Here is a 14,529-nt window from a genome sequence, read left to right as displayed (position 1 = left end):
ATATATATATATATATATATACGCGCATATATATATATATATATATATATCATATATATATATTATACAGATATGCACCTATCCAATAACAGTTCTGTTTTCAACATTCTAATTATATTTGGCTGAATCAATGTGTTTTTTGTGTGGATTCTATGTGCAACAAATATTTCTTAAACTTTTCAGTAGTAGGAATTCCCTTGCTAGATATTTCTTTAAAAGTATTGCAAAATGGTGCTGAAAATATAAATTGTCTATTATTCGGTCCATGTTGTGTAACAGTATGTAAATAGTACCACTGCCCTGTTCCCCAACAAGTTTTTAAGGCATTCTAGTTACTAATGGGTAATCATTGTTTTTCTTACCTCTTCTTTCTTAATTTCAGAAACTTCAGTTTTCACTTTAATAGATGGCTTGGGTTTCACAAGTTTTTGGCTTTCTGTTGGTTTTGGCAAGTTATCTAGCTTTTCTTTAATCAAACCAATTATTCTAGAGTCAGCATATGCCTTTGCAACATCCATGGGAGTGTGCCCTGTTTAAAACAAAAATTCAGAGCTATAATAAACAAGTCAATAATAAGTAATGTAGAAAAAAATCTTATCTCAGCACAGCAGCCCTAGCATGGGCTAGTAAAGGTGTTTCTAATGCAAATGGTATGTGTAAGATCACAGAGCTAGATCAAATATTCTCAAAGGTGGACCCAACTCTAAAATCTTATAATTACAATTCCATTTACTGGCCAAACAATTTTTTCAAGCATGTTTCTTAAAAAGTTGATAGAAAATATTGGTAGATTACATTTTGAATATCTGATTGCTGGTTCTCATTCCAAGCAGTGACAACTTTCTGTTGTCCTCCCCTTTACATTATGTAAGGAGGTATATTCTACAAGGTCTGGGAAAATTGATGCTCACAAGTGCTATCATCAGGTGGCTAGGATTTGTGACACCTGTAATGTCCTTGGGCAGGCCTAGCACAATACTACCCATGACTCAGAGGCAGCCTGAAGCAGCCAGAGGTTTAATGTTCTCTGATCAAAAATAATCTCTCTCTCTCCCTCTCTTATCCTCTCTCTCATAAATCAAAACATATATTTTTTTAAAAAGAAGTAACGGGCCCTAGCTGGTTTGGCTCAGTGGATAGAGCATCAGCCTACGGACTGAAGGGTCCCATGTTCAATTCCAGTCAAGGGTGCATGCCCGGGTTGTGGGCTCAATCCCCAGTAGGGGGTGTGCAGAAGGCAGCCAATCAATGATCCTCTCTCATCATTGATGTTTCTATCTCTCTTCTTCCCTGAAATTAAAAAAAAAAGAATGGATTCCACTATAAGAAAATGATAACTCTAAGCAAGAAGCTAAAATACTAAATCAAGTGATTTTTTATTCTTCACTTGTGATATTTATAAAACAGGCCTTCTGTTTATTTTCTAGAGAGAGCCTCAATTCAGAAATGACTTTGTCTAGCTTTAGAAGGAATCCAAATCCAGAGACTGTAAACTATGCCAGTTATTAGAAAATGACAGTTAAACAGTGTGATAATTCAAGGTATGACTTGCACACTGGTGAAGTCCACAAACTAAAGGTTACTAGGCCACAATGAAATAAGCACAGGAGTTAAGAGTAAGTACTTGGAAATTTTTATAGCAAATTCATAGAAGAGTTTTCTGTCATTTGATCTAGTAAAAAAGTTTGTACTTGTATTTTGTGGGTGTGTTTTTTTCCCATTTCATTTTTCTAGTAAATCACTTTTTATTGTATTCTGCAAAAATATCAGTCCATGAAAGATTGCAACACAAAGAATTAGCCCTTTAACACCAGTGATTTGCAAAGCACTTATGTTTCAGGGGGAAATGTGGTCCTACAAGAATAGAATCAGAAGGGGTTTGGAATTGAACATAAATTCTCCTTTTCTAACCCTAACCACCAATAATATGTACACATACCTTTTCTATTTTCCAGCTGGAATTTAGCACCAATATCAAGTAGGTATTTGACAGTATCCAGTCTACAGCTCTCAATGGCTCTAAATAAAGGAGTTGAGTTGTTGATTGAAAGTGCATCTATCGTGGCTCCAGATTGAACAAGAAGTTCAACAATGTCTTGTTGGCCTGCATGGCACGCAAAGTGAAGTGGAGTCCACAGAAAATTATCTGTTGCATTAACATTAGCCCTACAAGATAAAATAGATGCACAAGCTAAAAACATGGGTTGTTTCAAGCACTGGAGGCTAACAACACTAAGACTTCATCGTTTTATCAACTTGTTCAACTGTAAACCAAGGAAGCTCTGAGTCAAGTTAAACTCTATGTCATGATTTTCTTGACAAGTGTTCTGCATTATCAGACACTCTTATCTTTGTGTATACATATATATTTTGTTTAGCTTTAAAAGGCACTTAAGATCCTAGTGGTTATAATTTTGCAAAGGTTAAAATCAAGGAAAATGAAAAACCTGAATCCAATAAAGATAAAAGCTGACAGGAAATATGAGTTATATTATTACATTTTGAGTCTATTTCTGCATTTATAGTAATAATAATGATACAATTTATCAAGTATGTAATTACTGTGCCAATAAGTGCTTTACATAACTAATTTTATCTTCAATGAATTCTGTGAGCAGAGTCCCATTAGGGTCCCATTGTAAAAATGAGAAAACTGAGGCACAAAAAGGTTAAGAAATTAACCCCAGGTTATTTAGCAATAGTAAAAGAAGGAATTAAACCTAAGGAATTGTTTTAGATTAAAAAGTTAAATGAATCTCAGAGGGAAGGTGGGGGTAGGGGGTTAGGGGTGAGTGGGAAGTGATCAACTAAAGAACTTGTATGAATATATGCATAACCCATGGACACAGACAATAGTGTAGTGAAGGGCTAGGGGTCGGGAGCAGGGCAGGCTAGAAGGGGTCAATGGCGGGGGGGAAGGGTACATATGTAATAATTCAATAATAAAGATTTAATTTTTAAAAAGCTAAATGAAAATATCATGCTTTGAGATTTTAAATATATTTATAAATGAACCAAGGGAAAGACTGCTTTTTTTCTGGAGAAGGGTATGAAAATGTTTTTAGTCATTATAGCCAACATCTCACTTATTGGAATTTGTTGGGATTCCCCTACACACACACACACACACACACACACACACACACACACACACACGAGGCAGATTAAAAAGCGACTCCACATAAAATGAATAAATTCCAGAGATCTGCTGTATAATTATAGTCAATAGTACTATATCAGATAGTTAATATTTGTCAAGAGGCTAGACCTCATGTAATGTTCTTACTGCAATAAATTTTTTTTAAGTTTAAAGTAAAATGAAAAGCAACTCCACATCAACTAGGTAAAGATCTGACACTAAATTAACTTTTCTTGTGATACCCAATCAGAACGGTTCTTCTACCATCAGAGTGAAAACTTCTTGACTTTAACTTTGTGCATAGTTGTTACTGGCAAAACATCTTCATGTACATACACTCCTATGTTCCCATGAGCTTGGTTTCCCATATAATAGTAAGATCTACCTGCAGTCTAGGCTTCAGCGGTGAAGCACTTTCTTGTGCTATTAAAATTCTGCAGTTGATTGTATCTTAGCTTTCCTATCACTTTCTTGAAATAGTAAGACTCATGAAAATTTAAACCTCACCCAACCAAAAACATACCCTTTTTCAAGAAGAAACTTGACCACTTCTATGTTTCCACTTGCACAAGCAGTCATTAGTGGTGTTTTGTAATAAGTATCCTTCATATCCACCGGTATGCCTGATTCAAACGCCTTTTTCAGAGAAGCTAGGTCTCCTGCCTTGGTGAGAAAGTTAATATTTGAAAATATCTTCCCTGAATCGTCAATGTACCAAGCAGAGTCGTCCTGAATGGGATGTTCTGGTGGATGATCCCGATTAAACCGATTGCAATCCGTGACATTCTTGTAGGTTTCAATCATGTAATATGGTGGCCCACCATCACTCCGGCGTGGAAATGCATTGTCAGGGATGACGCAGACCGGGAGGGGTAAAACGAACTTGCCTTTCTTCCCCTTTTTGGCTATTCCTTTTTTCTTTTTCTTAGGCCCATAGGATCCCAAGACATAAGTCTTGCTTAAATATCGGGTTCCCTTAAAAAAATCGTTAATGTTGACCCCTGCTCCCCGGACTTTTTCACTAAGTTGAGCGATGTAGGTCAGCTGATCGGAGGGTACGAAGTCCTGCCTCTCCTCTAGCACTAACACAAAATCTTCCTTGCTGACTGTCCCATCGCCCTTGTCCACAAACGAAAAGGCTTCCCGAAGTATAGCCTCATTTTCTACTGACCAATCATGAAGCCGAAGGGCCCAGAGTGGATTCGGATTTTTGACTCCTGGCTTGGCCATTTTATTAGCCGTTCTCTCTGCCCGCCGTATTTCTTTGCTTGCTGCTTTGAAGCCGCTTTCCTTAGCCACAGCCCTGGCTGTTTTATGTTCTAAATTCTTCCATTTCAGGTCACATCCTAAAATGTGAAGCATCATTATTATGAATGGTTCCAAGGCACTGGCATAGCTCTAACAAATGACATTCATTCAACTGTTTTTCTAATTTCAAATGCTTAGTCAAAAGTTTCTCCCCAAATTATCATCATCATAATAAAAGGCCAATATGCAAATGGTCATCACACCTTCACGCATCTTCACGTGTAATGACCAATCAGTAGGAGGCAGGGCTTGATGGGGGACACAAGGCTCGTCTATATTAATAAAAGGATAATATGCTAATTAGACCGGATGTCCTTGTGGATGTTATTCTGGACATCCTTCTGGCCAGAGGGAAGCCTGGGTCCCATGTGCCAGAGGGAAGCTGGTGGAAGGAAGGCATACTCTTCCATGAATTTCATGCATCAGGCCTCTAGTCTATAATAATAAAAGCATAATATGCTAATTAAACCAGCCGTCCTTCTGGACGACCTTCCAGAAAAGCCGGGGTTGCAAGGGAAGCCCAGGTCCCAGGTGCCCGCCGGTGGCCCGAGCAAAGCCTGGGTCCTGGGTGCTGGAAGGAAGCCTGGGTGCCAGAGGGAAGCCGGTGCCGGCAGCCGGGGGAAGGAAGGCCTACTCTTGCACGAATTTCATGCACCGGGCTTCTAGTTCATATATAGAGATGAGCACATTTAGACTATTATAATTACAAAGTTAAGCTGTTATTTATTTTGCACTTTACTTTGGTAACTTCTAAGGGAGATATATTTCCAATTTAGATGATCTGCCCCCAAAGGATTAAGACATTAATCTCTATAGATACTATATTAGGATACTTGCTAAGGACTCTTCATGCCAAACAGAAAAGAGTAAGGGTGACAACTGAATTTGGAAAACTGTATTCAGGCAGCTTATGTGGGCCCTTAGGCACTCAGAATGCTGAAGGACAGCTGTTTCTTTTGAATGATTATGACTATAAATCAGTACGCAATCTTAAATGATATTTTATCTGTATACTCTGTGAAATTAATGTCATTTATATAGATCAGCTCTTTAGTAAAGCCATGTGAACAACCTAACAGAAAAAAGAAGTAATTTGTTCATCAAGTCTAAAGGATTTCAGTATTATATTTGACCAAGTTATATATTAAAATTCATTTTTTTTGTTTTCTTCCTTAAAATGATGAGACCAACATTACATAAATAAATATAGTTTCTGAATAGATGGTGGTGGTGGGGCTCTACTTATTGCTACCAGGAAGGCTATGTTGTCTATAATAAGTATTTTGAGGCATTAAAAATCCATTAAGTATATAAATGTCAGACTATGAAGTTCTTCCTAGTGTTTTGATTCTAGAAGACTCTTCTATTGCTTTGCCAAAATCACATGATTAAAAAGTTGTTGCCCAATTAGTATCTCTAGCAACCAATTGTATAGGCAGCTAACATAAAACATGCCTCTCTAACACTTTATAGTTTTATCCCTTGTCAAAAAGAAAATTAATCACCGATGCTTTACAAGATTAATATTTCCTTTAGTATTGTCAAAAACTAAAAATTTATACTCAGGCTGAAAGTTTATTAGTGATAGAAAAAGTGTATTGAGACAATAAGGATTCTAAAATTTCTATATTGGACAGTTTTAAGAACAGTGACTTATTAGGAAGGGGTCTCAATAGTAAAATTCCATAACATAATAATTGCATAGTAATTCTGGGTATGCTTTTTTTTTTACTGAACATTTTTGCTTATTCAGGGTGTCTGGGGTTATCTACTACCTCCCAATCCACTCCTATATTCACTTCAGCACTATAGATCCAAGGATTATTAAAGCTGTTTAGCTTACTATTTTATTTTCTGTTCCCAGTTTTCTCCTACTTAGAAATCTTTATGTGGATAAAAGACTAAGACATCTCAGCTTAAAGATCTTAAGGTAGCCCAGCCAGTGTAGCTCAATGGTTGAGCACCAACCCATGAACCAAGTGGTCACTAGTTGATTTCCAGTCAGGGCTCATGCCTGGGTTGTGGCCTTGGGGGCCTGAGGTGGGGCAGAGGGCATGCAGGAGGCAGCCAGTTGATGTTGATGTTGATTTCTCATCTATGTTTCTCTCTCCCTCTCCCTTCCTCTGTTTCAAATAAATAAAAAATAAATAAACAAACAAACAAACAAACAAACCCATTCATCTGCCCTTCATCTTCACTCTGTGAAGCCTTCCTAAAAGGTCTCTAACCCTTCCACTTGAAGATTCACTGACCCTTTGTTCTGGCCTTCCCAAAGACGTGCCTTCCTCCTCTCCTCAGCACTCCTTTTAGAAAACAAATCTGAAGGTATTTTTTCTCCCCTTTTTGACCTGGGAGACTTTGTCTCCTCCTTTATGATTATAACTAAAGACCCATCCATTCCCTTTGTGACTTATGTTCCTCTGTGGGGCTGGTGCTGTAGAACACCAGCAGCCAAAGGCCCATGAAAGGGAAAATTTTCCATGGGGTAGAACTACTCCAAACTCCCCTCCCGTGTCGGGACTCGGGGCAAAAGAGGAGGATATTAAGGAAGATAGTTTCATGTGGGAAAAAATTCAGCCTTTACAATGAAGTATAGACGAGACTAAACCGACAGTTTACTCAGAAATGAGCATTTTATTGCTATTGGTTTCTTGCTGCTCTGATGGACTTAGATCTAAGATGTTAAAGGTGGAAATGTAACTGGTAATTCTGCTGCTATGGAATTGAGCCCCTCTCATAGGATCTGGTGACGTGGTTGTACTTCCAAACCCGTTACAGAATTCAGGACGTTTTCAGATGTTTGTTTTAAAACTACAGTCTAGTTTTATGATTCGGCCAGGAAGATAAATCTTTTCTGCATGGCTGGGGAAGGCCTCTGGCATGGCCCAAGCTCTGGCCCTTTGCTTTCTATGTGTGTGTGAACAATAGAGTATATGTTTGGTGATGTTTGTCCCAATAAGAAAGCAATAAACATGTTAAAGTTGAAGAAGCTTGTCTCAATCTGGGCAGATGTTTAGTTTTTAGAGATACACTATATTAAAAATGAAATGTCAGAATAAACTGCCGATTGCAACAGATTTGAAAACAAGACTCATAAGATGGTTTATGAGGGCAAACATTGCATTTGATATGTTTTTCTTTATTCGTTAAAAGTGTTCATTATTTCGGAGGATGAAGGAGTAATCAGTTAGTACACTATTAGTTATGGCAGCACATTAGACTTATATGTAATATTAGTGACTACATATGGAATCTCTAGGTCCCAGTGACTTCTGAAATTCTGTGCCCTTGTAAAGAAAAAAAAGCAACAACCCAAAAGCACTTTCTCTGCTCTAATATAGAGTCATGGGACTTTAAATTTTGCCTATTTATCAGAAACTGGAAAAAAAGAAAACTACCATACAGTTCAGCAGAATGCTGTCCCATCACTAACAAAGAATTAAAAATTTTAATGTATATTCAATTAGTATGCAATTAATAACAAATTGATCCATTTCTTTAAATTTAGTTAATATTATCATTAGGTTATATATAACATAGTTTATATTCCTAAGTTAACTAAGTTACTTAAAAGCTACAGGAAAAGCTAAAATAATAAATATTACTTACATTTCAAATTTTCCATGAACATTTTCAATTTATTTCACATTTCTCCCTAAAATATTTTCCTCATAATTTCAAATCATTCAGAAGTTATTGTTGCACTTGGCACAATAGAATATTTTTAATAAAATAATTAAGGATTAAGATTAACAGACATGGTTTCCAGTGCTTGTCCTTGCTTAGATTGATGTTCACATATATTTAAAAAAGGAGTTTAATAACTATAACCATTTTATAATAATCTGTTGACTCATGATTAGATTTTGAACAATAATCTAAAAATATTTGGGAAAATGGGTTCTTATCACTTTTAAGACCAGACTCCTGAGTTAACAGAAAGTAGAGTAAGAAAATAAATTCAATTTTCTTTCTATATACATGAGTGGGATTGGGGCTACTGAAAAACATAAGCAACTAACAAGTGACAGGCCCAAATTCCCTACTTATCTACAACATGGATAAACCATAAATACTTTAAGCATAAAATTGCTAGGCAAATTTTACCTCGCTGAGCTATATATTTACAGCAATCTGCAAAACCACCCATGGCAGCATAATGAAGTGGTGTGTTCCCATTCATTCCAATTAGTCCCAAATCTCCATTGTAGGCATAAAGAAGTTTCAATATCTGTAAAACAGTGGATAATGTAGGGGAATAGGAATGTACATTTAGTGAATGAAGATTGTTCCTAGACCTGTGCTAGCCAATACATTATGTTAGCCACATGTGATTACTTAAAATTAAATCAAAATGAATTAAATAGAAAATAATCTTAAAAATAGTTTCGCTAGCCATATTTAAAGTACTCAAAAGCCACATGTGGCTACTGTATTGTACTCTATTATACAATACAGACATACAACATTTTTATCATTGCCAAAATTGCTCTCAAACAACCTTGACGCAGGGGTGGGGAACCTTCTTTCTGCCAAGGGCCATTTGGATATTTATAACATTATTCAAAGGGCCATACAACATTATCAACCTTAAAATTAGCCTGCTATCTTTGGTCCAACACTTAATTAACTCATCCCTAATGCCTTGTCAGGGCCAGACGAAGTGATTTCACAGGTCGGATGTTCCCCACCCCTGGCTAGAGTTTAAGAAACTCTATATTCAGCTGGGGGACTAGCATTTTGGTAAATCTAGGCCATTTTAAAAAGCATCAGACTATGGCAAACATCATCAGAGGAGCAAATTCTTTACCAAATTTAACTTCTATTGTGATGCATATTTTTATTGCAGAGAAGAGACTCAATGAAGAAACTAAGGGTAATTATGTTAAAACTCAGAGAAAATTGAGTAAAGAAATTTTTGATATAATTCATCATTTTAAAAAATAAGGCCATCTTTGTTTCCTTTTTTAATTTTTTTTTTTTTTTACTGCAATGTCAGTGTACCTATGAGATAACCTTTGCTGAAATGTCCAGATAATCAGAATAGAGTTTACAATTTAGGTGTGTCATAAGATACACACACATAATCATGGTGATAAGAGTATGTTGACATTGTTTTCCCCACAATTAGATCATAATATATTTTGAAGATTGTAATATGTAATGGAGTGCATAAAATACAGTAGACCCAGTAGGCAAAACTTTTAAGTTGTCATAGTTAAGAATACAGAAAAAAACACTACTAGTATTAGTCATGTATAAATTAGGAAGCAGATAAAATTGAAGAGCTGTATGTTTTTAAAAATAATAGTTGGTGTAAAATATAATTTTAGAATTATTCAAGGAAATCAAGATAGTAATGCAGAAAAAAAATCTCCCTAATGTAACCCACATTAATATTTAAAATTTTTGAGAAAAAGGAGAGAAAATTTTTAGCAACAAATTTTAAAGCGAAGAGTAGATTATTACATCAAAAAAGCCTCCTTTGGCAGCAAAATGTGCAGCCTGATGTCTCTCGTTATCAAATGCATTCACTTCACCTCCTCTTTCCAATATCCCTCGAACCAGTTCTACCACTCCTTCTCTTGCCGATTCCATTAAAGCCGTGCGACCTGTGGACTGGACATAAAGCAGATGAAATGCTGTTTATGTTAAATGACATATTCGATATAAATATGATCTAAATCCATTTGGCCTTAGAGTTACAGACATGCTTAGTTTTCTACATTTTTATTAGTTTCATGAAATAGGAAAAATGAAGCCAGTGCAATAGGTAAATATCCAAAATGTAGAATTCTAAAGTCAGAGTGGATCACACCAGATGTTCTTGTGAGAAAACTGCAGTTCTTGCAAAGATTGTAGAGCAAAAAGGGGAAAAAAGGGAGTGAAATATATGCTAAAATTAGATTTTAGGTGTTTTCTATTAAGAAAAAAATCTGATTTTGTCTCAAAATTATTATGAAAACGTAAGAAAATTCAATAAAATTAGCCAAATGAGAAGAGGGAGCAAAATTAATAAAAAATACAGCATAACTACATATTTTCTTTTCAAAAAGATAAACTTTTATTAGGATTTAGTGATACCTTGTGTATTTTCTATAATGATCTTTTAACATTTATGCATAATAAATACCAATTTTCCAAACATAATTAGGAAAGAAGCTGTAAGATTATGGTAATATAAAGGTATTGAAAGTATATAATCTTAAAGCATTTTGAATAGAAATGAACAGTCTATAAGCTAACAGAATAATTTTGCCATATCTAAATGCCAAAGTTACACTGATAAGACTCTATAATTGAAAAAAATGAATATTTATAATCACAGGAATAGTCATACTGTGTTGATAGCATTTGGATTGGCTTCTTTTTCCAAAAGTGTCAGGCACATTTCTTTAATATCATGTGCTGCTTCACAAGCTTTAAGGAACACCGGTTTTCCATCATAGCTAGTATTGTTGACGTCTGCGCCATGTTCCAGGGCAATCAATGCACAGCGATAATGCCTCTTAGTAGGTAAAATGCAGTAAAACAAAATACCTGTAGAAAAATAGAATCCCCAAAGAATACTTATGAATAGTTTCTTTACATTTCAATCAGATAAAAAGGAAAAATGATAATTTTAAAATCCATAACTAGCTAGTTAAAGTGATAGAACAAAGGCATATCTGTCTTTGTTTTCCCTCTGAAATAAACTGAAACACCAGGATAGAAAAACCAAACAAGAAACTCAACTTGTGATAGAAAACAGTCACAAGCAGGTGTGGCTTAAAGCCTTCCCTTCTTCATATTCCACAAAGTGGTTCAAAGAGAAAATACAATGCAGGGGTAGAATATGTCCCACATGCTTCTAAGGATCCAGTGAGTATTTTTATTTTATTTTATTTTTTTAAATATATTTTATTGATTTTTTACAGAGAGGAAGGGAGAGAGATAGAGAGTTAGAAACATCGATCAGCTGCCTCCTGCACACCTCCTACTGGGGATGTGCCCGCAACCCAGGTACATGCCCTTGACCGAATCGAACCTGGGACCTTTCAGTCCGCAGGCTGACGCTCTATCCACTGAGCCAAACCGGTTCTGGCTCCAGTGAGTATTTTTAATCATTTAAATGTTTGCTTATCCTTTAGAAACAATGTGCAGTGAGTCAAAATATAGGATGTTAATGGCAGAGAGACTACTGTGGAATAAGCAAAACAGTTTGGCAATTGGCAGTCAAACTGAGGGATGTGCAAGGTGAACTGGGTCTATTCATGTGGGGAAGATGAGACACTTGGTGCACAGAATGGGTTCTTTAGAGTCAAAGCAATATAGGGCAGTGCTAATAAGGGTATGTGTGAGACAAGATTTTATATTTGTTTCAAGTTTCATTTTCTACTTCTAATTTTTCCTATGTGATTTGCCATATCATTTTCTCAGATGCTCAACTTCCAGAACCTCGATAAGTTTAATATTAATTTGAATGAGCTCAAATTTTAACCTAATGGCTGTTAATATTTGCTACAAATACTCACTTGACCTTGTTTCTAATTTCACCTTGATTAGTTTTATTTTACAATTTTATTATTTTATTTTTCTTAATTGACCTTCCCCCATAATTTTACCATTTTAGATATTTACGCTATACAATTTCTCCACCTGTTTTCCTTGTGATTTCTCTTTTTCAAACTCAAGGAGGTAAACATGTTTCATTACAGTGTTTCCCAAAGTGTATTCAACAAAACTCTAGGTAAATAAGATGACATAAGGAAAAACTATTTTATGGTCAAATATATATGGATAATGTCACCATCTTTAGTCTGTCTGACAAATGTGAAATCAACATGCCTAAATATATTTCATCCAATGTTTCTCCAATGAATTTGACAGTGAAACCAATGTTGCATGTACCACTTATCAACATCCCAGTGATTCAATGGTCTGTGAAACACACTTTGGAAAATGATGTTCAATAGAGCTTTGGGAGCTTCTGTTTTTTTGTTTTGTTTTGTTTTTAGGATATGACATTTTAAATTACATTGGACCCTGGAATGCATCTGAAGTTTACTTTATTACGTGGTGCCAGAAAGCAATTAAATAACTCTTCCTGCCTCTGTCCTCTCCTTTCTCTTAAGCAAGTGACTGTTTGGAGAGAGTTACAAAAACACGTTTTGTTCCTGTTAGAAAACATTAACATTATAAAACTGGATTCATTTCTCTACTGTGGGCTGATGATAAGGGCTTTGTACTTGATGCAACTCTTTGGGACAAGTGATGAAATCTACCAATTTATATTAAGCCTAGTAGTAATTTTCTTAGTGATTTTCGTGAGGTTATGTCAACTCTTGCTGGAACCTGGGGTGATCTGGGCAAGAAGCTCAGGGACCATGGTATTGAGATGGGATGAGGGAGGGGAACAATGTGGAGGAGTGGGACTGTCTCACCTGAACAATCATAGAAATGCCATGTGTCAGGTTTGAAGTCAAATTATTTAAAATGACCCTAGAAAGTTGGAGTTTATGCCAGAATCCACCTTAGTCCTTCAGATTCCCAAGTATAACAAACTCCTTTTTACATCAGACTATTAAGAAGAAACAAAATCCTTCTGAAGTCCTAAGTCTAGTACTACTCCCAGTTCTAAACTATAAAAAAGAATAAGAAATGCTCTCCCTCTTTTGGTCTAAACATTATTTCATAATGAATAATTATGATGACAATAATATTAATGTGTGTCATTTAAAAATTCTCCATTTAGAAAAACCACCCAACAGATTAATCTAATTTTTTATATGAAAAAACTATCAGATCTGGTTTCCCTAAGATTTACCTACAACATTTTCAAATTATAGGGAGTTGGTATTCTTAGGTGCAGGAGTAACTCACTTCTAAAGTTGGAAAGCAAAAAACTTCACTTTATTGATTTCTGGCTATAAAAAGGATTGCATCTGCTAGATAGAATGTTGGGGTTTTTACCTTTTCCTTCATTGTCAACTAGAGTCATATCCGCCTTTGCCTTGGCTAATATTTCCAGGGACATTTCATGGCCCAGTTCTGCAGCCCTCATTGCCGGAGTACAGCCCATTCGGTCTTTCACATCAGGGTGGGCCCCAAGGCTAAGGAGAAAGCTGACCATGTCAGTGTCATTGGAGACCGAGGCTAAGTGCAGAGCACTCTGTCCATCAATAGGATCTGTGAAATTGATTAGTTCAGGGTAACCAAGTCTGGTCAGCTTCTCTATCTGCTTCTTGTCTTTGTTCCGAACACACTGAAGACATTTGTAGATTTGCAGGTTCTCAAGTCTCTTATCTGCTAAAGCCATACTTGACCAACTTCTTGAAAATGCTTTTGTGGACCAAAGCAAATACTAAAGCAGAAACAAACAAACAAAAACAAAAAAAACCACACATACAAAAACAAAACAAAACATGGAACTCAAAGTTAATTATGTCACCTTGATTTTTATTAAATGATAATATTTTAAAGCTTCTCCAAGAAGAGAGGCTGTTTGTTATTATGGAAATAATATATGGAAATATTATTACCATAATTTATTGCAACTGATTTCATGAAAATAGAAGTTATAAAATACAAAAACCTTCAACTAGTATAAAGTTAAAATATTTCAAAACAAATCTTCCATCATAATGAATACTATGCGGTTTTCCTGTTATCTCTAATTTTCCCTCCTCGATGCAAACGTCCCATTTATGTATGAACAAGGTGAGGCTAATTAAATTGCCAAGGTAAGGAATTGAGCTCCCCACTATATAGCTCTGTACTGGCATGTCCCCCCAATGTAGAGACCATGTGGGTTTTAGTCATTAAAAAATGTGATAAAGAACATGCAGCATTTTGAGATGCTCATTATAAACAGGAATCTACTATGCTCTGTGAAATACCAAAGAGAGATAGGCAATTCTTTTGTCATCTTATGTGACAATGAGGTTAACAATCTTTTGAACCGAGGGGTAGGCCAGACTAGGTACTCCCAGCATGCTTTCCTCCATATTTTTTCTGGGGTTGGAGGAACCTGTTATCATATAGGAAAACCATTCAGATGGTGCAGTGGTGCTATCATAGACCAAGTCATTGTCACAGCCCCT

The 14,529-nt window shown here is 35.8% G+C and overlaps 1 protein-coding gene across 1 annotated transcript in view; it reads right to left on the bottom strand.

Moving 5' to 3' along the window:
* ANKEF1 (ankyrin repeat and EF-hand domain containing 1) overlaps positions 1–13,797 on the bottom strand; it is a 16,322-nt gene extending 2,525 nt beyond the window's left edge. Inside the window, exons 1-7 of the mRNA XM_006087952.1 lie at positions 13,400–13,797; positions 10,788–10,987; positions 9,917–10,066; positions 8,555–8,678; positions 3,663–4,485; positions 1,940–2,166; positions 363–529 (exon numbers count right to left, since the gene is read on the bottom strand). Coding sequence (XP_006088014.1) covers positions 363–529; positions 1,940–2,166; positions 3,663–4,485; positions 8,555–8,678; positions 9,917–10,066; positions 10,788–10,987; positions 13,400–13,745 — 2,037 coding nt within the window. The 5' untranslated portion in view covers positions 13,746–13,797. The remainder of the gene's footprint in view (positions 1–362; positions 530–1,939; positions 2,167–3,662; positions 4,486–8,554; positions 8,679–9,916; positions 10,067–10,787; positions 10,988–13,399) is intronic.
* Positions 13,798–14,529: the final 732 nt, after the last annotated feature.

Source organism: Myotis lucifugus, unplaced genomic scaffold (genome assembly GCF_000147115.1).
Source record: "Myotis lucifugus unplaced genomic scaffold, Myoluc2.0 scaffold_42, whole genome shotgun sequence".
NCBI lineage: Eukaryota > Metazoa > Chordata > Mammalia > Chiroptera > Vespertilionidae > Myotis > Myotis lucifugus.
The sequence above is the reverse complement of the archived record's forward strand: the minus strand, read 5'-3'. Positions and strand labels throughout refer to the sequence as shown.